A 25,634-nucleotide genomic window follows, 5' to 3' on the forward strand; every position below is an offset into this window, starting at 1 on the left:
GCAAAGACCAGTCCTCCGAGGTCACTGGAGCGCTCTTCGGCTGGGCGCCGAGCCGCGCCGAGCTCGCCCGAGCGCTTCCGAACGTGTTCCCCGGGCGGGCTCGAGCGCTCCCGAACAGCTTCCGATGGTGCCCGAAGTGTCCCGAGTCTTTCCAGGCCTCGCTCGAAGGCGAGCGATGGCTCCCCAGGAGCGGGGCCCGCGGTTTCTGCCGGCTGGCCAATCCCGAGGCAGGACGGAGCCGAGCCCGGCCGAGTCCGTAGAAGCGCGGCCCGAAGCGATACCTGACAGATCGGGTGGGGAAGCCGAGCCCGCCCGAACAGGGCCGAGTCCCCGAGCGGTCCGGCCCAGAGGGTCGAAGAATCCCGAGCTCGTTCGAGTCTTTTCCGATCGCTCCCGAAGGCGACAGGGACGGGCGCGAGGAAAGCCGAGCTGTGCCGAGTCCTCTCCGATCGCGCCCGAATTCCCTTTCGCCGGCCCGAACGGAGAAACCCGAACGGATAGCGCCCGAATCCGCCCGAAAGACGCCGAACCGGGCCGAGCGCTCCGATCGCACCCGAAGGCGGAGGGAGGGGGGGGGGGAAGGGGGAGAGGCGGGGAGAGGCGCCCGCGAACGAACGGTCGCGGCGCAGAGGCTGTTGGGACGGTGGAGGACTGGCGGGGGGGGATGGGGCGGGGAGCCAAGATGGCGATTGTGGGGCGAGGTGAGCGGCGTCGCCGTCCGTACCGACAGTCCTGCGTCCCGGTGGGGCGGAGGGCGACGGGGGCGGGTGGGGGGTGTTTTCCGACGCGTTCGAGCTATACTTGTCGCCGCCTTAGGCGGGGCTACACGGGAGAGCGATCCCGAGAGAGGCCGGAAAGCCGTATCGCGACAGCGGCAGCCGGGGGGGCTCGGAGCTTGTGCGGGCTGAGGAGCCGCTTTACCCGCAGGGGAGTCGCTTTCCTGAGGCCGAGCGACGCCCCTTGAAAATTCAAGCCTTTACCTCAGACCTCGGCCCGCCGGGATTCGCAGAGTCACAGAATCGTAGGGGTTGGAAGGAACCTCCAGAGATGATGGGGTCCAACCCCCAAAATTCACAGGCGGGAAGACGTTCTTAGCGCCGTCTAAATAATTAACCCCCGCTTTTTCCAGACAGCCAGAGGATTTCTCCCTGTCCCCCATAAGCATAAGTTCATCCTGCAGTAGCCAGCGCTGGTTTTGGCTGGCACTGGTTTTGGCTGGCACAGCTGGCGTTTGCCTGTGTGACTGACTGCAGTGTGAGCAGCTGCTGCTGCTGTACGCTCCTCGTGTACTTCTGGCGTTTAAGAAAAGGGAACGGGATTTTTAGAGAAGGGGCCACATCCTGCCTGAAGTTACTGTGTGAGCAGTGTCACTGACATCACTCCTAATGTCAGCAGTGGCCTGGATAAGCAGCCGAGCTTTTGCTGTATGGAACACGTAACTGGAACCCAGGAAGGACAGCAGGGTTTGGTTATGGGCTGGGCTTGCAGTGGGGGGGTGTGTGTATGTGTGGAGGGGCTCCAGCCTGCACCACGGATGGACGGAGGGCTACTGTGCCCCAAAGAGTCAGGATGGAAACGTGAGCAGCTTGGAAAAGCTCACACTCACAGTTTGTACTCCTCCCAAGTACAAATACCTTGTTGCCTGGGAGTTACCCTCCTACACTTAAGAATTGATTCAGCTGGAAACAAGTGGTGTTATGCTTTGTTTTCTTCTGGACTGTACAGGGCAGAAATGAGCTGCACGCAGTGGACAGTCATTGCGCCAGGTCTCAGTAGTGCAAATGCCCCTCTTAGCAGAACGTTGTTCCTGCTGCTGCATTTTTGTGAGGTTTAAAATCCATTCTATGCATCTTTTCTGCCCCCCCAGGACCCCTGTCCCATGCCAGAATGCTCACATTCAATTTAAAAATCCCCCAGCAGCAACGCAGGCTTCATTAATCCTAGCAGCGAGACAATCTCAGGGCGTTGGGATTAGCAGCCTGCTGTTTCTGGATGAAATTACACGTTCAAGTGGCATTATAGTAACAATTTAACTGCAGTGCCCCTTCCACTGGCGTCTTGCGGGATTTGAACGTTTAACTCGCATGACATGTCACTTGTCACTCGAAAGGAGGCAGCACGTTCTAAAGAACAGCAGCTATCAGACCTGTCCCCAGAACAGATGCAGGAGCCTGGTCAGCGCCCTCTTGAAAATGAGGCTTCTTTGTTAAAAAAAAGGTTTAAAATGTATGTTGGGGAACTACCATTAGGGAATTCACAAGGGGTTGCTCGTACATGAAACAGAAAAAGTTCCATATCTAGACACTTCTTGTGCAATAATAACCCATCCGTTCGTGCAGTTGGGGCGTGCTAAATGAGCATCCTGCTCCACAGGCTAAAATAACTTAAATATGGAGATAGCTCCTTGCTGCTGTGTGAGAAAGGAAGCACATCATCCCAACACAAGGCATTTCTTTGTCATGAGGGTTTATACCAAGGTACATAAACACATCTTTAGCCGTTAGTCGCTGCCAAACAAGATGCATAATGAAACCTCTTGCTCCCGTTCCGCAAAAAGAAAGCAAGCATTCATCAAAGTGCATCTCAGCTGAGTGAAGGGAAGAGTCTGTTAGGAGCCTGTAGTCCCTGTTCAGAGAGGAGAGGGGATGAAGCGTGTCCAGGAGGCATTTCACATCATATTCACATCAGAGATGGTATGAATCACCTTCTAAAATTGCTTGCCTATTTCCACTGCCTTCCCAAACTGGAGACCATAATTAGGTGCCTGAAGTTAGTGGGGATTACTTTGGGCCCAACTGCATGAAACTCTTAGGTGACAAGGATGTTAACCTCAGGAAGGAAGCCCAGGGATGCAGATGGTATGTCCCACCGGTTTGACGATAATGAGATGTCTCTGAGAAGATGGATGAAATTCCCTTTCACAGAGAGTTTTGCTCTCTGTGAAACAGAAAGTGTCTGAGAACATGAACGAGTTACTTGGGAGGTACTTCAGGAGATTGGTGCCATCACATTGCAAGGGAACTTTATCTGGGGTTTTGCAGAAGAAAGAGAAAAGCAAAATGTGTTGGTTTGCTTCTAGAAAATCCCTGGTGCGGTTTCTGTGGGCGATTGGAAAGTGTTCAGGTCTTACACAGAGTGACTCTGCTTTTGAAGGGAACTGGTTTGGAAGGATGTTATTTGGAGGAACTGGGGAGCCCTGTATTCTACCTGAATGTTTTCTCACAATTTAAAACCAAATGGTCCGTTCTGGTTCCCTTGCATGTTTCCCCTGTTCCTGCATAGTTAGAGGGGATGAATGGCATCTGCTGCCAAAGGACAGGATCAACAAGTTCCAGGTAGCGCCTGCTTGTGTGCTGCTTTATGTTCTGAAAGAGATAGGTTCCTTGGTGAAAGTGACTTCTCACAACAGGGATTTCCCCCAAATTACTTTAGAATTAATGTATCTGAGAAGTTATTTTTGGACCCTGAGCTGTATGATCTGAGAAAAGATTAAGTCTTCCAGGGAACTGAAATAATTCAACGAGCGTTCCCAACCTCTCTCATAACCTCAGGTGTTTGAAAGCTTCTGCACCCCTTCTGGTAAATATTTAGACTTATTTTCTTCTCTTTATTTTTTCCTTCTCAAGGGAAAGGAAGAACTTCATCAGTTGTATCCTTTTTGTACCTCTCATCCCTCCACATGTGTGAATCTTCAGGGAGACTGGCTGAAACGCATTCCCATCTCCCTGCCTAACAAACCTGCACTGTGCTATTTCTGTGTTACCCTTTGAGTCTTCCGTCGTCGGTACCATCCATGTAAAGCAAAGCTGGTAAAACATTTCTTCCAGGGGAAGGCTTTTCCTGCAGCGTTCACTGGGGGTTAGCTCCGATTTGGGCTCCCACTCACGCAGAAACCCCTTTAACCCACCCCGCAGCCTTGCCTGAAGGCTGACAGCCATGTTTTATGGTGACAGAACTCTCATTTCCTTAGGAAGCTGAAGCTAAAAATGGGATTTGTGGGCTGACCAGCCCAAGCCCCGTGCAGCACACCTCACAGTTGCAGCCAGCAAGGTAGTAAAATCAGCTTTCAGTAGTACTTCCTCTTCTCCCATATTAATTAATCCTGCCTTTACTCCTGCCAAGATCTAACCTCCAAAGAGGAGACACCCTTGGCTTCAGCAATTTCCATGCTTAGAACCTCTTTAGTAAATTTTGCTCCACCTTCCTTCCAACTGGAAAAACACAAAAACCTGGTTCTGTTTTAATGAAAGGAGCATCCCTGGGAACCGGGCTACATCCACCGCAGGCGGGTGGGTGGGTGCTCCTGTCAGAAGCTGGATGGGCAGCTCCCCTAAACGATGCCGGGGGTGAAGTTCCTGCCTGGAGATACTCAGAGGATTCAAGAAGGGCTGTTCCTTAGCAATTTACATCCCAAAACTCAGCCCATGTCCTTTCTCAAATACCTAACAAAGGCTGAGCACAGTTTTTAGACTTTCTGCTTCACAGAGGCACCTATTTTCCAAAAACTCAACAGAATTTGATGTATTGGGGTCTGCCAGCCCTCTGTCAACTTGCTTAAGACTGACTAATGGTATAGAAGTAATTTGGGGAAATGTATACACATGCCCAATTCCCTCCCCACTATTTCCTTAGGCTGAGAAATACCCCACTACATACCAAACACTTAAAAAAGGAACCAAAGCCAAACCTGAAACAGCTTTTATCCTAATTCAGTGTTTGCAATTTTGGGTTACACTCCGTGTCCTACCAGCAGGCCAGCTAGAACCAAACCAGTTGGTGTGAAAAGGCAGAGCAGTGTGCTCCAAGGTTGCTGGGAAGTGGCAGTTTTATGGAACAGATCCCACCTGGTTGCTACGAGAAATCCTTAACAACGGCCATCAGCAGTCATCTCTCCCTTTACAGATGTTGTTCTATGTAAATGGGATTTATTACCTCTTTTACTTCTTGGCGACTCTTGCCATGATTGTTTATAAAAGTAAGTGGCACCTGTTCTAACGCAGAAGTAGGCCGCGTGCTTACAGTATGGTCGTGGCTTGTCGGTATGCCGCTGTATTTTCCTGGTTTATTTACACCCTGTTACTCTACAGGTCAAGTTTTCAGCTACCCAGATGACTTTTTGGCTCCTGATCTCACCTTGCTTTTCATTATGGCCATTCTCGAAGCGCTCCGGTTGTACTTGGGTATGTCACGTTATCCCCATGGATTTTGGGGAATCTCAGCTTTAAGCATTAATCATTTGGAAACGGTGTGTCAGAACATGCCAGTTTAGCAGACTAAACTGTTTGGAGACTGTTGTTCGTTTATGGCACTAAATATTATCTGAGTGATCAATAGGTTTGGCCAGACGGTCAAATAGAATTTGCTCTCGTATGAAATACAATCTGTAATGTGATATAACTGGGGCGGCTGGAGTGCTGTGTACAGGTGTGACTTGTGAGAACAGATGTGTTGTAACCTAGAGGTTCCCATTTACTGAGGGGATACAGCTCCTTTCAGCTGCCCCACCACATGCCACGGCTTCGTGAAATGGGTAGCGCTAAGGACAGCCCCAAGCAGCGTCTGGCTGTCCCTGCACCTTTTCCTTCCCCTCCTGAAGACACACCCCAGTTCAGCATCTTCGTTCCACTAAGCCAGAACAGCATAAAGGCCCCCTCACCCCTCTTCAGAGCTCACAAAAACTTCCTAAAGTCTAAAAAAAACACAAAACAAGAAGTCTGCTTGGTTCCACAAGACATGTATGCATATATTGCCTAAGATTTTAGAGTGGATGCTCTGAGGTGAGCACCGGTCACCAAGTTGTCATGCCAAGGGTCGGGCTGGGGAGGACAGGGACAGTAGGAAGGTTTGGCCATCAAAATGATTGTAACCAATGTAAGAAAAGGCAGGCACTGGGACAATCGTTGCCAACTGATTGCTCTTGATGTAGATTAACTTTGGTCAGTGTGAAAAGGTTTCTCCATTGGCATTTGGGTTTGTCCTTCCATTTACTGACAGAGCCTTGATTCCAGACAGTATTTTGGTGTTCTCTGAGCTGTGACAATGTGCCGCTGTTGAACAGGAGAACTCCAGAATTTGTCAGAAGAAATCAAAGATTCATACCAGCTTTTTGTTTCCTCCAAGGTTCAAAGGGCAACCTGACAGAAGAAGAGGGCCCATTAGGGCTCAGCCTTGCGATCACGGTTGGAAGTGTGATCCTGGCTGTGTATTTCCTGGTATGGCAAACCTATGTGCTGAAAGCGGACGTCATCATAAATGTTGTTCTTCTCTTGACATATGGGCTTGAGTCAGTACTAAAGGTCATAGCCATTGCTGCTTTCGTCAGCTGAACCCTGGCACTTACCAGCAGGCTTTCAACACGTTTCTTCTATGAAAGAGTGGGTTTATATTTCAAATACTTTATTATTTTGCCTATAAAAATCCTGTAAAACTTTCTGCTGCTCCAAGTACGTTTTTGAGGGGCAGAGACCTCCCAGAATGGTAGGTCAGGTGTCCTGTCCGACAGCTGTGTTATACTCTGTCATCAGTTAGCTTGTCTATGGCAAAGGCCAGAGAGGAGTCAGCAGAAGCACTCAACACACTGGTATTCCTCGGGGGTGGATACCAGATACTCATTCCCAACACCACGTAGTATCCAGCGCATCATCGAGCTACATGCTGTTGAGACGATGTGAGTTCTGGCAGAGCAGCAACGTGCAACCAAAGTGACACAGAAATGAATCAGGCCAGCATCGTATGGACTCATTTCTGCCTTGCCACCCGCACATCCCTGTTTGAGGGCACAGTTTCTCCTGCTCTCATTTGGGCTTTCAGACCCCAGCGGTAATTTCCCTGACTTTAGTAGGGCAGTTCCTGATGTATCCTGCTGGGAGAGAGTTGAATTGAGTTTCGCACATACCCGGAGAGCCGAGCTGTGGGCTCTGGGCAGCTGTCTCTTGCTGACGCAGAGGCCCAAGGCGGTACCGGGAGGGTGTGTTGGGTTAAACAGCATGGCCTTAAGATGGGCATAAACACGCACCATTCCTCACCCTTCTGTCCAATTTCAATGTTCAACAGGATGTTTCCAAGTGGAGTTCTGTTCAGCACATTTATTTCCATGAGCATTTCCATGAGTCTGCAGAAATCCCCACGTTGTCTTCTAACTGAAAGGTTGTGTGCAATTCAGATCTTTCTACTGGGTCAGAAATACTTGTGTGGTAATGTAAAGCTGGGGTGGTTTGGGCGGGGGAGTTGTACAAGCAGGTTTTGTATTCAAAATTCCCTATTTTTGTATTTATTTATTCAAATAAATCATGCATTAGATCTAAGAGGTGTTTGCAATGCAGAGTGTCTCGTTCAGATCCTAGGCTGCAGCTAAGCTCCATGAGGGAAGACTTGGGCAAGACTGGAAAACTCTTCCCACCCCACCACTGCTCTCCGCGGGCTGATCCCCTTGGCGCTAACTGGGGACCGAAAATAGTGCTGCAGACCCAGGAAACCCAACGACCAAATGTTTCTGTGCTTAATCTGTGCCAGTCGAGCACCCACCCCATTGCCTTTCCAGATGTGCTTGGCAGAGCGGAATGTACTCGTCACATTCTTGTCATGAGGAGCGAGTGACAAACGCACTGAGCTGTGTCTACCCCACCAATGACAACAGCATACCCAGCAAAACCCCTTTCTGTCTGCACACAAAGAGCAGCAGGTTACTTTTTTCCTGCCTTGTGCCAAGGTCTGTCACCAGAATAGCTGTCAGGTTTGAAAGGAATTACATTTTGTCCTACCTCACCGTCGGCAGCACGGCAGACGGGGTCACACACGGTAGCTGGAGGTTGCAGCCTCTGTACTTTCCTTCCTTCTTGTGGTTCTCACTGTGAACAAGAGAACCACAGACTGTTAGCACAACGGGAGGCAGCAGGCCCAGGGTGTAGGTTCATGAGATGCTAGGAAAGCTAGCAGCAGGTGTTCCTGTGCCGAGGAACACATCTTAAGTGTGGGACACGGGGACATGGCCAGCCTCTTCTTAGTGGTCTGTGGGGACAGGACAAGGGGTGATGGCCTCAAGCTGGAGCACAGGGAGTTCCACACCAATCTGCAGAACTTCTTCCCAGTGAGGGTGATGGAGCCCTGGGACAGGCTGGCCAGGGGGGTGTGGAGTCTCCTTCTCTGGACATATTCAAGGCCCGTCTGGATGCCGACCTGTGTGACCTGTCCTAGGGACCCTGCTTTGGAAGGGGTGTTGGACTCAATGATCTCTGGAGGTCCCTTCCAACCCCTACAAGTTCTGTGATTCTGTGGTCAGCACCCCCTCAGCTACAGCCTTGCAACCAATTGTGAAGCTGCACCATAAAATGGGATCCCTTGGCCTGACCCATGCAGAAAATATCCCCTGACAAATGGTTCTAGTGACAGGTTTATGCCTGTTCCCCTTCCCAGTACAAGTGTGGGACAGTGCTGGGCCACACAGAGTAGCAAAGCTGCTTCCTCATACTTTACAACCCAGTGTGTTAGGTATTTGTATGTGTAAGACATGGTGAATCCTCTGCTCCCTATAACCATCAGCTTGATGAAAAACAAGACTGGGCAGAGAGTGACAGCACTTGCTGATGGCTAGTGGTGGGGTAAACACATGCATATGATGATAAACCTAAAGTTTTGAGGTCATTTCAGAGTACCTCCTGATGCCTTGCAGCCTGGTCATGGCTGCTGGGGGCTGGGGATGCATGCTGGGGGGCAGCTGGCACTAACCTGGATTTTCACCCTCACAGGGGCTGCACAGATCTGTTTCCCTTTTCTAGTTTAAAATAAAATTGTCCCTGAGTATATTTTTCTGAAGGGATGAGCAGATAGTGGAGTACTTGTGCTGCCCTTCGCCCTGCTATGAGTCGAGAAGGATGAAGTAGTCTGAAAGCTTTGGATGACTCCTTCGCCTTGGGTATTTCTAGGCTTGGAATGGGACTTGCCATTTCATGACAGCTTCTTTCCATGCTGAGCTGGCAAAAAGACCCAAAGTGAATCGAGACCTCAGCTCAGAGGGTGTCTCTAATCAGGAGCGCCTTTCCAAATCTTCCCCACGGTACGGTGAAGCCATTGATGACATTTGCCAGACATAAGATTGCTGGAGCTTTTAATTATGAGGCCCAGCCCTTCCAAAACAGGCTGAGCAAGTCGGATGGAAACGACATTGAAAATCTAGAGGAACACATATTTTGAGGAGCTCAGTTTGGGTGGTGTTTACTCTGCGAGGAAGAAGTCTTTGTTCTGAAACCATCACAGGGATGTCTGCCACCAACCTGATTTAAAAGCCTGATCCCAAGAGGCAAGTTAGCCTCCTGGGCTTTCAGGCTTGGAGATGCTCTGGGAGATGGTGCCGTGCTGCTCCACGACTTACTCTGTGTTCCTTGGCAGGCAGAAACAATGTGCAGAGCAGCAGCACAGTCCGTCCCCCAGCGAGCGCTGTCCTCGGCACAGCACCAAAGGGCTTCAAGCTGTGGCCAGAGCAGCAAGGCCGAGGTTCCACGTCTGGGAACCAAGTCAGCGGGGTAATTCCTGTCCAGCTGACTCCTCTGCCCCGCTTCGACCAGCATTGCCTGTTGCAGGGAAGATGGAATAAACTCCCTTGTGGTTTTCTTCCCTTCCCCAGGGAAAAGCTTCCCCCCTCTGCTCCGCACTCAGAGATTTCCTACAGAGCGCAGCACCTCACGGTGCCCACTGTGCCTATCTACTCACGAATGTGGAGCCCAGGTTGCCAGCAGTGAGCAGTCCATACCCCAAACACTAACTGGTTCCTCCAACAGAATCTTTCCAAATCCCAGTTTGCGTCCCAGGAAAAGCAGCCCAGCCCAGCATTTTGGGGGAAGGGATCTCCTGCACAAACCCTGGGCTCAGGCACAGTGGATGTTCCCATGGTGTGCTGAACAAATATCCCTGCCCCGCAGCGTGGCTGCCATTCTCCCAGTGCTGGTCCTCCCAGGCCTGGCTGCGTTTTCACCGTGTATCCTGCACCAAGGATCAGAGAATAAATCCCATCGCATTGGGCTGGCAGGGACCTTCAAAGCCATCCAGTCTCATCCCTGCAGTGAGCACCCTGAACTACAGCAGGGTGCTCAGAGCTTTACCCACCCTGACCCTGAATGTCTTCAGGGATGGGGCCTCCCCCACCTCTGTGGGCAACCTGTGCCAGTGTCTCACCACCCTTAGAGGGAAGAACTTCATCCTCATGTCTCATCTCACCCTGTCCTGCTCTAGTTTAAACCATCGCCCCTCATCCCATCTCTCCATGCCCTTACAAACAGCCCTGCCCAGCTTTCCTGTAGGTCCTTCGGGGACTGGAAGGGGCTTGGAGGTCTCCCTGGAGCCTTCCCTTCTCCAGGATGAACCAGCCCAATTCTCTCAGCCTGTCTCGTTGGAGAGGTTCTCCAGCCCACAGATCATTGTAATGACCTCCTCTGGACCCAGTCCAAGACGTCCATGTCCTTCTCGTGCTGAGGGCTCCAGAGCTGGACGCAGCACTGCAGGGGGTCTCCCCAGAGCAGAGGGGACAATCCCCTCTCCCAATCTGCTGACCACACTTTTGATGCAGCCCAGGGTACCATTGGCCTTCTGGGCTACAAGTGCACGTTGGTGGCTCCTGTCCAGCTTTGCAACCATCAGGGATCCTATCAACATCGCAGCGAGGAGGACAACGGGGAGCTGGGTGGGTGCATCACGCCGAGTATCGGTACACGGTTCCCCGCAGAGGTCATTCTGCTGTCAAAACCGAGCTGCCAAAACCGTAACTGTCATGCGGGGAACTGGCACTCCCCGGCTCGTCCAGCTTCCCCGGCGGCATTCCTCCTGCCATAACTCACCCGGGGCGGTTCCCCGGCTCCATGCCTGGACACAGGCCAGGCAGCGAGCAGGGCACTCGCCCCCATAACACAGCAGGCACTCAGGAAAACCTCGGCAGCAGGGACCTCGGCAAGCGCCGAGTTAAGGGAGCTGGACGCCCTCCAGACCCACGTCCCCTGGCTGAAGCCATTTCTTATTTCCTTCTCTATAGCAACAGAGCTGCAGCTGTTTCTTCCCTGGTCTCGCCGGTGTGTGCGTGCTGTGGGTTCAGCGCACACCATGGGGATGGTGGGGAGGCCAGCGATGCACCTGTAGTTTAATAAATGCTCTCTAAAGCCTCCTTTTCTCCAGGGGAAGAGCCAACCAGATGGACCCCACGCTACCCTGGGCCTGTCCATATGCCCCAGGCATTTGGATGGTATTGTGCATGTGACCCCATCATTTTCAAAAACCCTTAAATCTTGAGGCACAGTGAAATAGGTGTCCTTTGGAAGTAGCATGTCTGCCCACGTGGAAGGACGTTTCTGGAGGGCAGGGGCCCTTGAAACCCCCAGTGCCGGGTCTTCCAGGCTGAGCTGGGAGCACAAGGACCCATGCCTACCTCAAACACCCTCCCTGCAGCCCAGCCACAGAAACTTGGGACCAGCCTTCTGGCTTTTAAAGTTTCCCTCTGGCTTTTGAAGAGCAAGAGAGGAACAACGAGAGGTGATCTGATGCGACCGGGGCTTCTAAAGAAACCCTTCCCCAGGAGCACAGGAATGACATCAGCCACAGCACAGGGGCTGAAGCTCGAGTCCCACATCTGCTGCTACAGGGAGGAGCAGCTCTTGCTTTCTCTGGTGCAGAGGGAATGGTGGTGTCACTCCTGACAGCCCCGGGAAGAGGGCCTGAATGCCAGGGGAGAGAGCCAACGAGGTCCTGCCACAGTACAGGCATGATCCCTGCAGAAGTCACATGTTGTTCCACCCCAGTGCATGGGCACGCACACGTGGATAATGATGGGGTGCTGCAGGCGGTGGTCGCCCAACATAGAGCATCTCAGTCCTGCTCAGGCTGCGCCACGCTGACACCAAGACCTCTGCCTGATGCCTGAGGCCAGCGAGCCCTTTACTCCCCTCCTGTGCCTCGACGATGCTTCACCTTGAACTGGGTTTCGACATTGCTCCCCTATCCCCACTATGAGCCCGGCACAGCTCCGACCAGTGCAGGGGGCTGACATGGGAGGCTGAGCTGTGCAGCATGGCTAGGCCCCCCACGACCTCCTGCCAGCTCACAGCAGCGCTGAGGCAAAGTGAAGGGCTTGGTGGCTGTGTAACCTGAAGGAGCATGGTGCTACAGTGTGGGGTACCCCGACGGGGGCCGTGCTCCTCATCCCCCACCACTTCGGGAGCCAGGAGAGGAAGCTTTGTGCCCTGCTGATGCCTTGTCCCGCCACAGACATCACAGCAGAGGGAGCAGGCAGGAACAGACAGGAGAAAAACAACCCGCGAGCCTGCACAGGACAGGGGGGGAGAGCACCGAGCTGCACAAAAGGCGCCTTGTTCCCCCCACAATTCACTCGGGCAGCATGTCCCCTCCCTCCCTCCCTGGCGATGGAAAACCCAGCTCTGAGCACTCCTTTGCCCCCCTCCCCTCACTGCCTCCAACCTCCCCTTGGGTCCGAAATGTTACCGCGCAAAAGAAACCCGAAGTTTAACACATCCCTCCCAGGCAGCACCTCGCCTGGGCTTTGGTCCCACTGCAGCGGGGGCAGGTGAATGCCCCAGCTGCCCCTGGCGCCTTGCGGCGACGCAGCCGGCTCACCGGGGCCACCGGCTCCTAGTTATACAGTAACCTGTTGCTCCAAGTCCCAGCTCCACCTCTCACTGCCTCCACATCCCTCCCCTCCTCTCTCCTCTGCCAAGAAACCTCTGTCACCTGCTCTCAGACAACCGGGGCAAGCGGCACCGGGACGAACGGGCGGAGGGAAGCCAGTGGCACAGGGACCCCCAGGCTGGGGTGCCGGGTGGGCTCTCTCGTCCGTTGTTGCGGCATCAGGCTCACAGGCAAGGCGCCGTGCGGGAAGGCAGAGGGAGCTCAGCCGCCGGAGAATGGCAGCAGGATTTAACTAGGAGGACACGGCTAACTGGGAAAGGACGTACGGGAGCCCAGAGAACTGCGGGAGACGAGAGCAGCTTCTCAGCACCGGTAAGTCCCTCCTCGCAAACCCTAAAAGTTCACATCGTCATTCCCCCCCTCTCTGAACATTTGTCTGCTTCAGAAGCCCGGTAGATTCAGCTCCGGAGGGTGTGAGGCTGAGGGGCTGTGCCTGGGACAGCTGTCGCTGCACACTTCTCCGGGGTTTTCGAGTGGAAAGAGCCTTTTTTCCATTGCCCGGGGTTTGTTTTTCGTTCCTGCATGTCCCCATGGGGGCAGATCCAGCAGGCGGCACTTTGTTGGCAGGAAAATGTCCGTCTGGCACAGAACGGGGTGGGTTTTGTTGCTGCTGTTGCTCCTAATGAAGTCTGGAGACAGTTGGTTTGAGCTGCTGGCTGTTTGTGAGCCATGGGGTTCCCTCTTGCAATGCGTGCGGGGCTTTTGCCATACCCCACTGGGCACCTCCACCAGCCGTGGAGCAAGCTCTCCCTGCCTGTGACCTTGGCAAGAGTCATCAGCCTGTTTAATTCGGAGGGAAGCTCGGAGCTCACTAGGAGCTGCCCCGTTCCCTCCAGTGACAGCTCTGGCTCCCCGTGAGCTTTGGTCCGCATTACTGAGCCGGAGCTCTGCAATCCTGTCCCCTTCCATGTATTCCCTGTAAAATGCCATTGCAAATGCCACGAGGACAAAGATCAGGGACAAATGACTTGATGAACAGTTTTAAATACTGGAAATAATTGTGAGACAGCGCAGGAGTAAAATACGGTGACAGCCCCACAGTAATTAGGGCACCGGGGAGTAACGCTTGCGCTGCTGGGCTGCTCCGAAATCGGATCCATCGGCAGTTGCTCATCTGCGAGCTCCAGTGCTGGGCTGCTTTGGTGAGACCCGCCCCCGAAAAGGACTTTTTCCCGAGTTAAAGAGGTGACAGGAAAAGGCTCAGTCCCTGGCTGACGCACAACAGCCCGGCTGGCTGAAGCTGAGACCCACGCGGGGTTTTTTCCACAGCTGCCACAGGCGGTAGCATGTTCCTGCCTCTGTTTAGCTGGGTGATGGAGCTTTCAGTCCATCGGGGAGCAAACTGGGTCTTTGGTGCACAGAGAGGGCCAACAGCAGTGCCACGCTGAGGAGCCCTTTAAATCAGGGCTGAGACGTGGGACCCACTGTGGAAACACATCTGCGAGCAGCAAAGGTCGTTGCGTCGCCCTGTGTAAAACCATCGGCATGGGGTAACACCCAGAGCTCCATCCCCACTGCGGTCAGGTCCAGCTCATACCTGCACTGGGAAGCCAGGCTGGCCAAGGACCTGGGGTCTTTCTGCAGACCCCTGTCCTCCTGCACATGGCCAATGCGGGATCAGAGCAGGGCACAGTGGGTTTGTCCCACACTGACAGAGCTTAGAGAGACTGGGAACCAGAGACAATGCTGGGCTCCAGCATCATTGAACTGGATGCTGGTGAAGTCCTGGGGAAGGGAACAGCCGTGTGAGAGACACAAGCAGCACACACAGACCCGCGCGTGCGCACACCCCCCACACCCCCACCCCCTTCCTGTTTGCTCGGTGCGATAAAGCAGTTTGCCAAGACAAGCTTTCGCTCCTTCGGCTCGCCGCACCTCTGTCCGCCACCGCTCGGCATGGGGAGGGCTACAGACACCAAAGCAGAGGCTAGCAGCCTGATGCGAGGCCTTCTGGGCCCCATACTGCAGAGGCAGACAGGCTCTCCTTTGTTGGAGTTACTGTCCATCAGAGGGTCGGAACCCAGCCCGGAGCCCAGTGAGACAGGTCCTACAGATAGATCACTGCTCCTGGGCTCCATCTGCCCGATGCTGGTGGAGTCCAAGCCAGGCATCAGCTCGCTTGTGTGCACGCAGGCGCGTCATGGAGACGCTGCCTGCGGTAACATTAACGACAGGCACCATTTTGTCAGGCTGTCCCGCTGTGGCCGCCTGCCTGGCTACAGCCAAAGGCACAAAGAGCCGGGGGGGGGCGGGTTGCTTTGCATGTAGTAGGGGGACAACACCCAAACCAGCTCCGGGCTGTACGTCCAGGGGTGGGGACTCTGCTGGGGAATGATCCCGGGGCCAGAACCTCATTAGCATCTGCCCCGTGATGGGATGTCTTTGGACATGCCGGGGAACAGATTACGTTTCATAGGGTCATTTGGGCTGGAAGTGAAGGAGATTCAGATGGGGCCGCGATGCGCTGAAGGACTCCAAGGTTTCAGTTCTTGTGGTAGATAAAGAAAGGAGTGAAACAGGGAGAATGTCTGCCTTGGTTTGTGTGAGCTTGAAAAACATCTATGTAAAATAAGCCCGGGTGCAAAGCCTGAGGGGGTAGCCTCTGTTCCCCCAGGGCTGGATCCCAGGGTACCGCATCCAAGCCGTGTCTCCATTGCGCTCTGTGCCGTGGTCAGGGCAGGTTTGGGGGGTTGCTGAGGACTCAGCAGTTTTCTCCTTGTGCGGGGCTGACGGCTGGCCCCGTGGCTGCTTTACGTAACAGCAGTCAGCAGAACTGCAGGGCAGATGTTTGTGCACGGCCTTTAGCCTATGAGTTTGACCTGCTCGGTAATAAAGTTTATCACCATCTAAAAATGCTCAAGGCTTCTGAGCCTCCCCTAGTGTCCTCCAAGCAAAAACACCAGTGAAAGTCCACAGACTTCCTGGAATGACAGGGATGGTTTCCTGTGCGGCAGTGATGAGGCTATCTCAGCAGCACACATGCAGTGCTGGGAGATGGAGCAGCACAGGGCTGCTGTCACAGCCTCTGCAACCACTCTGCTTCAGCCACAGTTTGGTGTGTGCCCAAAAAAATATCCCTCTGTCTGCCCAGGGGGTGTTCAAACCTCTGGCTCAACGAGAGGGGAAGGGTGGTACCTCCAGAAACCATCCCCACACATCCAGCCCTTGCCCTATCTGAAATGGTGCCAGGCACCTTCAGCGTGCTGGGAGATCCAAGGAGGCCTGGGAGGTCCAAGATGCCAACTTGGCTCCTGGATCTCCACCTGCCCACAAGACCATGCAGGTCTTCATCCATGAGGGTCACAGCAGAGAGGAGCGTTAAGGGTCTTCATGTAGCCAGGAGGCTGTGAGCAGCAGCTCCGTCTGCCTGCAGCAGGTTTGAAGTGGCAAGCTCAGGGAGAAAGCCTGCTCTCACCCATCCCTAAAATATTTAATTCCCCTGTCAGGAAGGAGTGGAAGGGAATCCTGGAAAGACATGATCCCACATATCAGTGTCATTGTGCTGTTCCCACATGAACAAGGGCACGTCCGCACCCAAGGCAAGAGCTCCTCGTTCCTCCTTTCCCAAGGCAGAAAGATGCTTCCCCTTCTCCTGGGGAAGATGATGCTTCTGGGGGAGATGATGCTTCCCTTCTCCCAGGCTGGGGACGGTGCCACCTGCAAATTGAAATCCACAGTGCCGGAGGGGTACCGAAAAAAAAAAGCCCAGGTAGTTTTATTTCCTGGTAATCCAGATAAATCAGGAGGAATTGCAATTATGAAGGGAGGGAAGGGTGTGTGAGCACCGGACCGGTTTGGAGACCTTCCCCATTCACCTGCAGTGCAGTTCCCCAGGAGAGACCAGCCCTTGTCCCCATCCCTGGGGCATTACTGTGGCGTGCTCATCACCACCGAGGCTCTGCTGAGGGAGAAGACCAAAAGCATTTGTTTGAATTTCATTCTTCCTGCTTCCTTTTTTTTCTTTTTCTTGTGTCTTATCGGTCTCAGCCCATCCAGACTTTTATACCCTAGAGAGGTAAAGTACAGGCCTTTAAAGCACAGAGTGGCAATAAACCAAAGTCCAGCCGCCTGGCCGCAATGCTTGCCGGCCCTGCCTAATTTAGAAAGTGAAACCCTGCCGCTGGCAGGATGGCAATTAAAATCAAGTGAACAGGCACAGTCCAAGACAACATCATCATCCTCCTCCGGAGAGTTCACACGGAACCTTCCTCTGGCTGAAGATGACCAGAAGTGAGAACTGAGATAGCTCTAACCTCTTTGTGTGTTCAGGGTGTTGGCTGCTGGGAGAACTGGAGCTGCCTCCCAAAGCCATGTGCTCCCCTGAGCTCCTGCACCAACAAACATAAAGCAAAACCCAAACCCTGACCCACCTCATTGCTGCAGACAATGCTCCTCACTGCCACCATCCCTGGGGTTGCTCCTCATCCCAATGCCAGCAGGAGATGGTTGGCAATACACAGGGTGCCAGCGGGTGCTGCCCTTGATCACAGAGGGTTGGGGCTGAGGGCAGAGCTGTGACTTGTGGGCATGAAATCCTCAGTGTTGAGGGTGTCAGTGGTTACTCTATGGAGGGGAAAGCAGTGGCTCTGCTCTGGCTGCGCTGTAGATAAACACCAAGGCGTCCATTTGCCTGAGCCCGAGACACTCCTTTCATCAGCAAATTCACTTCATGAAAACACCGGGGAGAGGAGAGGAGAAAGGTAATTGCACCCTTAATAAATCACAGGCTGGAGCCTGCTCTCATTCCCGACACCACTGCCTCTTAATTATAGCTGTGTTCGTCTGAGGAGACAGAGGAGGAGAGCCAGGCTTCATGCAGAAGGGAACGCTAATTAAATCCGCTCTGTTCCCTAGAAAGATTATGGTGCTTTCCCCTGGGGAAGAAGCCGAGGGACTTGTCCCTGTCCATCTCCGCAGGTTAACCTGGGACACCAACTTCACGCAGCAGTACCTGATGCTCTTGGCATTGCTTCTGGGTTGAGATACAGGAGTTCCAAACCTCCCTGAGGAGGGAAAAGCCATAGCGTGTGCCTAAGCAGCCGGCACAGTGATGGGTGTTGCTTGCCTGGTGCACAGTTGGGGAGGAGGGGGTGCCTCCCCCTGTCGATGCACACCGAGCAGAACAGTGTTTTCAAAGTGTCCCTCACTGAGGCTCCAGCCCTAAATATGTGACACGGGCAGGACTTGTGTGATGGAGAGTGTCCCCCAGACTGCCCCAAGCAAATCCTCCAGTTGGAATTAGATGGGAGTTCAATGGGCTTGATCCATGCTAGGATCCACATAAGATAAGAACTGGGTTCCTCAGGCTGGCAGGGGAAAGAGTCTTGATCCTCTGGGCACGCGCATTAAGCATCTCTAGATGATCCCCACACAGGCTGGAGATCCAGACATGTAGGTTGGTGTGTTGCTGCTTCGCCTCCATTTTCCCCACACACAGGAACACAGACCCTTCCAATCATGGGAGAACAGTACAGAGCTAGGGAAACAGTGAGCTGCTGCGCTGCAGTCAGAGGGGCAATGCCCGCACTGTGTCAGTCAGCACTCTCCAGCTGCAGCCTTCCCATAGCAGAGAACCGGTGAATGAGGATGGGGGGGGGGCGTCCAGCATCCAGGCACATGCTCCCTCCAGCTTGGCACTGGAATGGAGCCACAGCGTGGGCTGGATGTGAATAACAGGGGGAAAATGTTGGGTGGGATTGTCTTCCCCCTTTTCTGCCACAGAAGGGGCGGGGGGCGGGGCGGGGGGGGCACGTAGATGAGGCAGGGAGGGCTCCTGGGGTTAACACCAGATCTGCAGGACTGTCGGGCTGGGTGCCATGGGATGCTACTGCTGCTGTGTGGGGAAAGGTTGGTATTCCCCAGCTGGGCAGGCATTAATTAATTAATTAAATGCCAGAGAAGCTGCAGCTCAGCCAAGGCGCTGCTCTGAGCCAGGCAGGAGCAGGTTGAGCAGGATAAACTGTGAGTAAATAATCATACCAGGGCCGTGCTGGCTGCGGCCTGTGCCCGATGAGCAGGTAACGCCCTAGGTGTGGTCGGGCCATCAGCCGCCCGCGCAATCCCCTTGACATGGAAGCACCCTTTCCCCGCTGCTCCCCTGCGCTGCCACGCAGCTTCCAGCTTAAAAATAAAGGAGGGAGGCCCCCCCCCCCCCCCCCCCCGCCCCCGTATTCACGACTCTGGTTACAGAACCTCCCATACTCTTCAGCTCAGAAGAGGGATCAGCCGTACTGCCTGTGGCGCAGAGACAGCGAGGGAGGGGTGAGGTGTTTGCAGCAGCAGAGCTGGGGGCCGGCCATAAAAGCAGCAGCTGGCGAGTGCGGCGTCAACAAAGGGAGAGCTGAGCTGCCAAGTGTCATGCCGCGGGCCTTCAGGAGTCCTACGCGTTGGCCAAATGCAGTTGGACAAATTCAGGGATGGAAAAAGGTATGAGAGCTCTTAAATCCCACTGCTAGAGGGTGGGAAACTTTGCAGAGAGGCTCACCGTCTGCCCGTCCTGTCCTTGTCCTCTCCTCTGGGCATCCCACCAGCCACCTGAGAGGAACTGAGCACAGCTGAGTGGAGGGGTGATGGACAACTCTGTGTTCAGGCAGCCATCTCTGGTTCCTCAGAGCCAAAGGGAAGATGGAGGGGAGGAGAGGAGCTCCAGCTTCAGTGTCTGCTCATTGAAAGGAAACCTCAAGCAAGTTGGATCACAGCTGGGAAGTGAGGATTGCAGGTGGCTGGAAGAAACACGCTGAGCGGTCAAAGCCCACCTGTCATGGTGACATGCAGACTAGACCAGACAGGTACCCAGAACATCTGCTCTGGGCCTGGCACAAGCCCAGAGACACACCTGCTCTCCACTCCCTGCCTGCCAAGACCTTGTGAGCAAAGGGCCAAAGGTTAGAGGAACCGTCCAAAGCAGTGGGGGAGATCTGGGAAGACCTGGTATGTCACCACCCGTGGTGATTCCTGGTATTCTCCCTGGAGCGCAGTGCATGACACTCATCTCCAGCGGGATCGGTCCTTGCCAAGGCAAGTCCATTACCCACGGCTAAGGGAGAACTGCACAGCAGAGCTGGCTCACAGGGTTATGTCCCTGCTGTCGGGAAGGCTGGTGTTTGCTAAGGTGGAAGGTAGATGACTTTGGTGTCTCTGTTCAGAGGTTCCCTGTCCCACTCAAAACCACGTGCATCCCGGTGCTGTGGTTTCAGACCATGGGTTGTGGTACCCACCACCCTGGCCTTCTCCTTCGGCTGCAGGATAATCCAGGGAGCCCATGTCAGCATGACTGTGTGCCATCCTTGCGAACACAGCTTGCCTGCCTGGCATTAAAGGGCTTTCTTGCTCCTCACACCTTTCCTCTTTGAGGCCCATGGGGTGATTCAGGCCATAAGGGAACTCGGGAGGTCTCTGGTCCCATGGGAAGTCCAACTCCAGCTTCAGAATCAGAAGAGATCCCACAGAGCTTCATTTAGTCTGGTCTTGGAGACAGCACCACCTCTCCAGGCTCCACGGTGCCATGGTTCCCATGGTAGAAAGCATCTCCTTCATGTCCCTCTGCAAAGCTTCAGGTTGTTGGGACTGGAAATGGCTGGGCCAAGCCTCTCTGGGCATGCGGGATTGAAACCTCTCCTCTTGAAGACGTTTCAGGGAGCTCTTCTCTGCCCTTCCAGCCCTGTCACCCCTCCTGGTTTCCCCCAGCCCAGCTGCAGCTTGCCCTTGCAGATCCCCCATCCCAGGCCCCCACCGCAGGGACCAGTTGTGCCTTTTCCCCCACTTTCCCTTGTGGGACATTAAACTTATTTATCCTTTTTTGTGGCAAGACTGTTAAAAGGTTTCTGCACCGTAAGATTAGAAGCTGCCATTTCAATCCTGGCCCCACACATCCTTCCATTCTACATGGAACAAAAGGCAAAGGGAATTTTTTCTCCCTTTTGTCTTTTTTTTTTGGCGGGGGGGTTGGAAGGATCTCACATGGGGCTGTTCTGGTTACCATGTCGCTGGCTGCTCATTTTGCAAAATCTTCTCCAGCTGGCATCACCTGCAGAGCACCTTGAGTCCAAAAGGAGCTTTACTGAAAGCCCAAACGTGGGAAGTGAACCAAGATGACAGATATCGCCCGGGGTTTATGTGCACACAGGCCGGGGGGGTCCACAGTCAGCCGCAACGCTGCTCCAGCTGCTCACATTCCTCCGACGCTCCTTTGTTGTGCTGGCACAAGGGCTTGTGTGAGTCAATTAGGGAGCTGATGTGGCTGGAAAATAAACCAGCAAGTTAAACAAGGATATAAACATGTGGTGGGCATGGGGTTCGGGGCCCTTTGGTCCCTGCTTTGCATCGGAACCACCTCATGCTGAGCTGCTGGCAGTGGCCAGTGACAAGTGGGAGGGTGGGAAGTGCCAAAGCTGCTCCTGTGACTCGTTACGGTGTGGTGCAAGTTGCCAGGAGAGAGTCAGGACCATTCTCTCATCTTTAGCTCAGGTTTCCAAGGGAAAGTCAAGCATCCACCGGCATCCCCACAGGTGCATAGGGGAACCTCTCTGCCAGACTTCGCTGGCTTCCAGAAGGCTCTGAATGCTCCAGCTCTATCATGAGCCGCACACAGAGCAGAAAGATGAGGGGCTTCAAAAGGGGTCAAGCGAGTCAGCAGTAAATGAGCCCATTTGGATCAGCCACACTCTTGTCTGTGCCCCAGGGGGATGTTGAGCACTGACAGCAGCTCTCTTCCAAATGGATGGACAGATGAACAGATCTGTTCTTTCCAGATTTGAACCTCTCCTCCAAGGCACTGTAGCCTGTCCCCTTGTAGCTGTTGGTGCATTCCTCTTTGGGAGGCTGCAAAGTTTTTTCTAATGTTCTTTCTGCAGTGGGAACAGAGCCCTTGGAGTCCGAAGGACATGCTGAGGGACACCCAGGAGAGCTTTGTCAGACAGGCGGGATGAAATCCCATCTCTGATGCGCAGTTGGTGTCCTAAGAAAGGAGGGAGTTTCCTGTGCAGGGCTTTTGGGAATAACGCCCAGTTCTCTTCCCCTCACTGCTGTCTATGACTGTGCATCGTGGTTTCCAAATGCGAAGGCAGAGCAGGGCTATCTGCTGCCGGGCACAGAGATTTGGGTAGTCTTTTGGAGTGGGATGTGTTCTACATCAGCACTCAGTGTTACAGTTCCTATGTGGGCTCTGTGGGAATCTCAAAAGTTTGGCATTTGGCAGGTAAAACACATACCAGACTGGTAGGGAAAGCACAACATGATGAACCCCGTTTCTGCCTTGCAGAGATGACTGGGACACAAGAAATCACAATTTTCCATATAGAATTTTATCTGCTGTGACACAAATATGAAAATACCAACAACAGAAAGACAAAAAAAAAAGCTGAATTAGACTCCTACTAAAAACCACCCGAGTGCTGCAGCATGGACATGTTTTGCTTATCCCTGCGTTCAGCAGCACAGCCCGCTTGCCGGAGCCAGGAGGGTGATACACCCTTGCTGATCCAAGCTGGTACGTCAGCAAAGTCTCCCCAGGGACATGCCATTGGCTGCCAGCACTGACATTTATGGGCTGGCCCCAGCTCTGGCTGCCTGGGCTCCTGCTCCAGCTCACACCAGGTGAGCTGAACATCTCGGGGCAATATGGGATAAGAGGGCCGAGGAAATGAAGAGCAGCCCCTGAATGAGACGCCACTCACCCTCGGTGCTCGCAGAGCTTGAGACAAGTATCTGTCATCTGCATACCTTGGGCAGCACCAAAGGGAAGCTGCTGGTCAGAGCCCTGGGAGCTTTTTGAGGGTCTGAATTTCATCCCAAGTCTGCCTGAACCCTGCCATGTCCCTGGTCACTGGGCTGGGTAAGCCCATGTCAGCTCATTTCCCTGCAGTGACGCTCCCTCGGAGCCCAGCTCCCATATGCCAAGTCAGAATGAATTGTTAGCGAGTGGCCAAAAATACCCAGACAGGATATGAGTAGGAAGCACAAAGCAGGGTGGGAAGAGGTGGCAACAAATGTTGTCACGATTAGCCCAAGCAGGCTGGAAAAGCCTTAAACATCTAATGTGATTTTTTAAGAGATGAATCTCCACCCTCCAACCTTCTGCTCCACCCTCCCAGCAAACCCCCCCAGGGCGAGCTTTACAGCAGGAAATGCGAATTATTGATGCACTAGCTTCCCCAAGGCCTGGCTGACATTTGGAAGGAGCAGGGTGAGACAGCTACTCACTGGTACAGGCAGGCTGAGATGGGTTGCAGCACTCTCCCTTCAGGGAAGGATGCTATGGGGTGACCTTTCTGTGCAGGGATGTGCGCATTTCTTGCTTCAGGTTTACCCATCGCACTGCAACCCCAGAGGTTTCATGATGGCTGTGCTGGAGACGTGCTGAAGCTAAACCCAGCCCCCAAAGCAGCTCATCGCCTAATAATGAGCTTTTCTCTGATGGAGAAAAAGCTCAGGGCACATTGACTGTCCTGCATCATGCCCAAGCTTCTGAACTTTCTGGTGCAAATGTACCATCAATCTCAGTGCTTCTCTCACACCCATGAAGCAGTTGAGCCTGCTTACAAGGAGAACTACTTCTGTCCTCCTTGAGGGCTGGCTAGGGACCAGCTATCCCACCCAGTCCTCCATCCTTGGAGCTTTCCAGCCCCAGCTTTCCTTGCTGGCGCAAGCTGGGCAAGCAATGCTCAGGTTTAGGTACCACTGGCCTCCCGGGGAGAAGGCCTTTGCTGGAGAGTAACGCGGAAGGGGAATCAGCTGCCAAAGAGCTTTGTTAGTCTTCATTGATTTTTACCGGCAAACGAGGAGCGCAGAGATTAGCCTGGGAGGGTTGCACCATATCGATAGGAGGTGTCCTCAAACATTAAAGCAGTCCCTTAGTGAACAATTAAGGCACTTGAGTGATTAGCTCAAAGCTGTGGTGACAGCAAAGGCCAATCTCCGTATAGGCAGGACCAGCAGTAAGCACCCGATTCCTGTCGGTGCCACCCAGGCATTAGCAGTGGGATGTCAGGGCAGACCCGGCAGCTGGAAAGCTTCTGGGAGAAGCTGGTTTTCCATGGGTGCTTCGCATGAATGCACTGCCACTCTGCCACTTTTCAAGCATGGATGTGACTGCCCTAAGCAATCGGCTTTCCCCCGCCCCCCCCCCCCGCACCCTGAAGTCCCAGGATGAAAGATCATTTCCCTGTGCCGCGAGTCAGAGCCTTAACACCGCTGTGCAGAGTGGCAGGGGCACCGCAGGAACGGCCTCTCCACCACCACCACCCCCCCTCCACCCCCGCCCTGAGCTGTTCCACAAATGCCTTGGAGCCTGGAAAAGCTCGCGCTAGAAACAAGAGATGTTCTCACTGCTGCACACGAGGGCCGGCTCGCAGCCGGCAGACAGGAGGCTGCTGCCAGATACGCACAGGGGTTTGGTGTTTTGCCCAAAAATTCAATGCCCTCCTTCAGGCAGGGCTGGAGCAAAACAGGGCAGTGCCTCTGGCCACTGTTCGTCCTGCCCTGGAACATGACACACACATGCAGGGTCACTCCCTATTTTTACTGGCCTCAGGTCCGGGCCCTGATTTCTGCACAGAGAAAGTAAAAAGGATCCTTTCGTCAACAGAGCCTAGTGTCAAGGCCCCCCCTTGTAAAACTCACAGATATAACCCCTTTGCTGACCCGCACCCAGCGCCCAGAGTCTTGCCCTGGGCTAGAAAAGGCGATCATTTTTTTGCTGGGGGGTTTGGATAAAGACACAGGGCAGAGAAACCTCCAGCATGGTATCTACCGACTCATTTCTTCAGCAAACTTTCAGGGTACCATGGGTCCGGCCAGCACTGGCACATGCAACCTGTCCTAGGGAACTTGCTTTGGCAGGGGGTTGGACTTGATGAGCTCTGGAGGTCCCTTCCAGCCCCTACAGCTCTGTGATCCTGTGAAGAGCTGGACCTGTCTGGCATTCCCCTCGTGTCCTGCCCAGATGGACCCACAGCCAGCCTCCCGTGGGTCCTTTCCCCCCACGCAGGGCAAAGGGACAGGCTTTGCTCACAGGAGGTGTGGGCACAGAGGAAAATTCCCCACAACCCTTTTCCCTCCCCAGGAAGCCAGGGAACACATCATGTTGTTGGGGTTTTTTTTACCTTCCTGGGAAATGCAAGTGAGTGACTTTATATTTCCTCCTGGTTGGGGTGTTTTAAACTGGAGGTCTTAAAAATCCCTTAAATTAGTTTAATTCATTTAACGAGCTTATCCATCTCCTTCCATCTTTCCAAAAGCATGGAATGGCAGGCTATTTCTAGCCCTGGTCATGCTAAACTGCAGCTGGAGCACAGGTACAGCTTAGCTGGCTCAGTACCCTGGCGAGAACGGGCTCAGCAGCCACACAGCAAGCCCAAACCTGCTCTGTGTTTTTCCTCCACCCAGTTCCTGCAGGATTCTTCCAACAGAGAGGAAAAGTGTGAATTCAGGAGGTGTGACTCAGCAGAGGGCTTTCAGAGGGGTAGTGGAGTCAACTTCCAGGTTGGTTTTTTTTTTTCCCCAAGATCCTGGAGGTTGTGGTGTTTGTGCATTCTCCTGGGGTATTTCTGAAGCAAGGCACTGTCTAGACTTGTTTCGGGTTGTGTTACTTGGAGAAAGGTTTTACTGGCTGGCAGGAACAGAAGAGCAGTTCGTAGATGCTCTCCCACCCGACCTCTGTGGGCACCGAGAGCCCCCAGCGCCTGGGCTCCTCCCCTGCACCTACACTAAGAGAGTAGTGGCAAGAGCCACGCACACGCGTGTGTGCATGTGTGTCTGGGGGCACGTAGAGAGTGATCTGTGAACCTCAGATTAGGAATGTGGAAACACTGCCACTTCCGCTCCGCAGTATCGGTTTGTGTGCCTGAGCATTAACTCCAAAGCCTCCATTTCAGCCCTTTCAATAGTGAAGCCAGGAGATGCACTGCCCCCAAATTTCTCCTGCAGTCTGGCAGGGCTGGAGGGGTCTCCTGCCT

The 25,634-nt window shown here is 53.7% G+C and overlaps 2 protein-coding genes across 2 annotated transcripts in view; both read left to right on the forward strand.

The window, feature by feature from the left end:
• Positions 1-4,959: 4,959 nt before the first annotated feature.
• TMEM80 (transmembrane protein 80) lies at positions 4,960-6,326 on the forward strand (the record flags this gene model as incomplete). The annotated part of the gene is made up of 3 exons (XM_084263358.1): positions 4,960-4,975; positions 5,088-5,180; positions 6,121-6,326. The coding sequence occupies 3 exons, from the start codon at positions 4,960-4,962 to the stop codon at positions 6,324-6,326; spliced, it is 315 nt and encodes a 104-aa protein (XP_084119484.1).
• A 6,560-nt stretch (positions 6,327-12,886) lies between these two features.
• The window catches only part of EPS8L2 (EPS8 signaling adaptor L2), a 60,726-nt gene continuing 47,978 nt past the window's right edge, over positions 12,887-25,634 (forward strand). Inside the window, exon 1 of the mRNA XM_084263329.1 lies at positions 12,887-12,993. The gene's annotated coding sequence lies outside the window, so the exon portion shown is untranslated. The remainder of the gene's footprint in view (positions 12,994-25,634) is intronic.

This window comes from Gallinula chloropus (genome assembly GCF_964237585.1).
Source record: "Gallinula chloropus genome assembly, chromosome: 4".
In the NCBI taxonomy this organism is placed as follows: Eukaryota; Metazoa; Chordata; class Aves; order Gruiformes; family Rallidae; genus Gallinula; species Gallinula chloropus.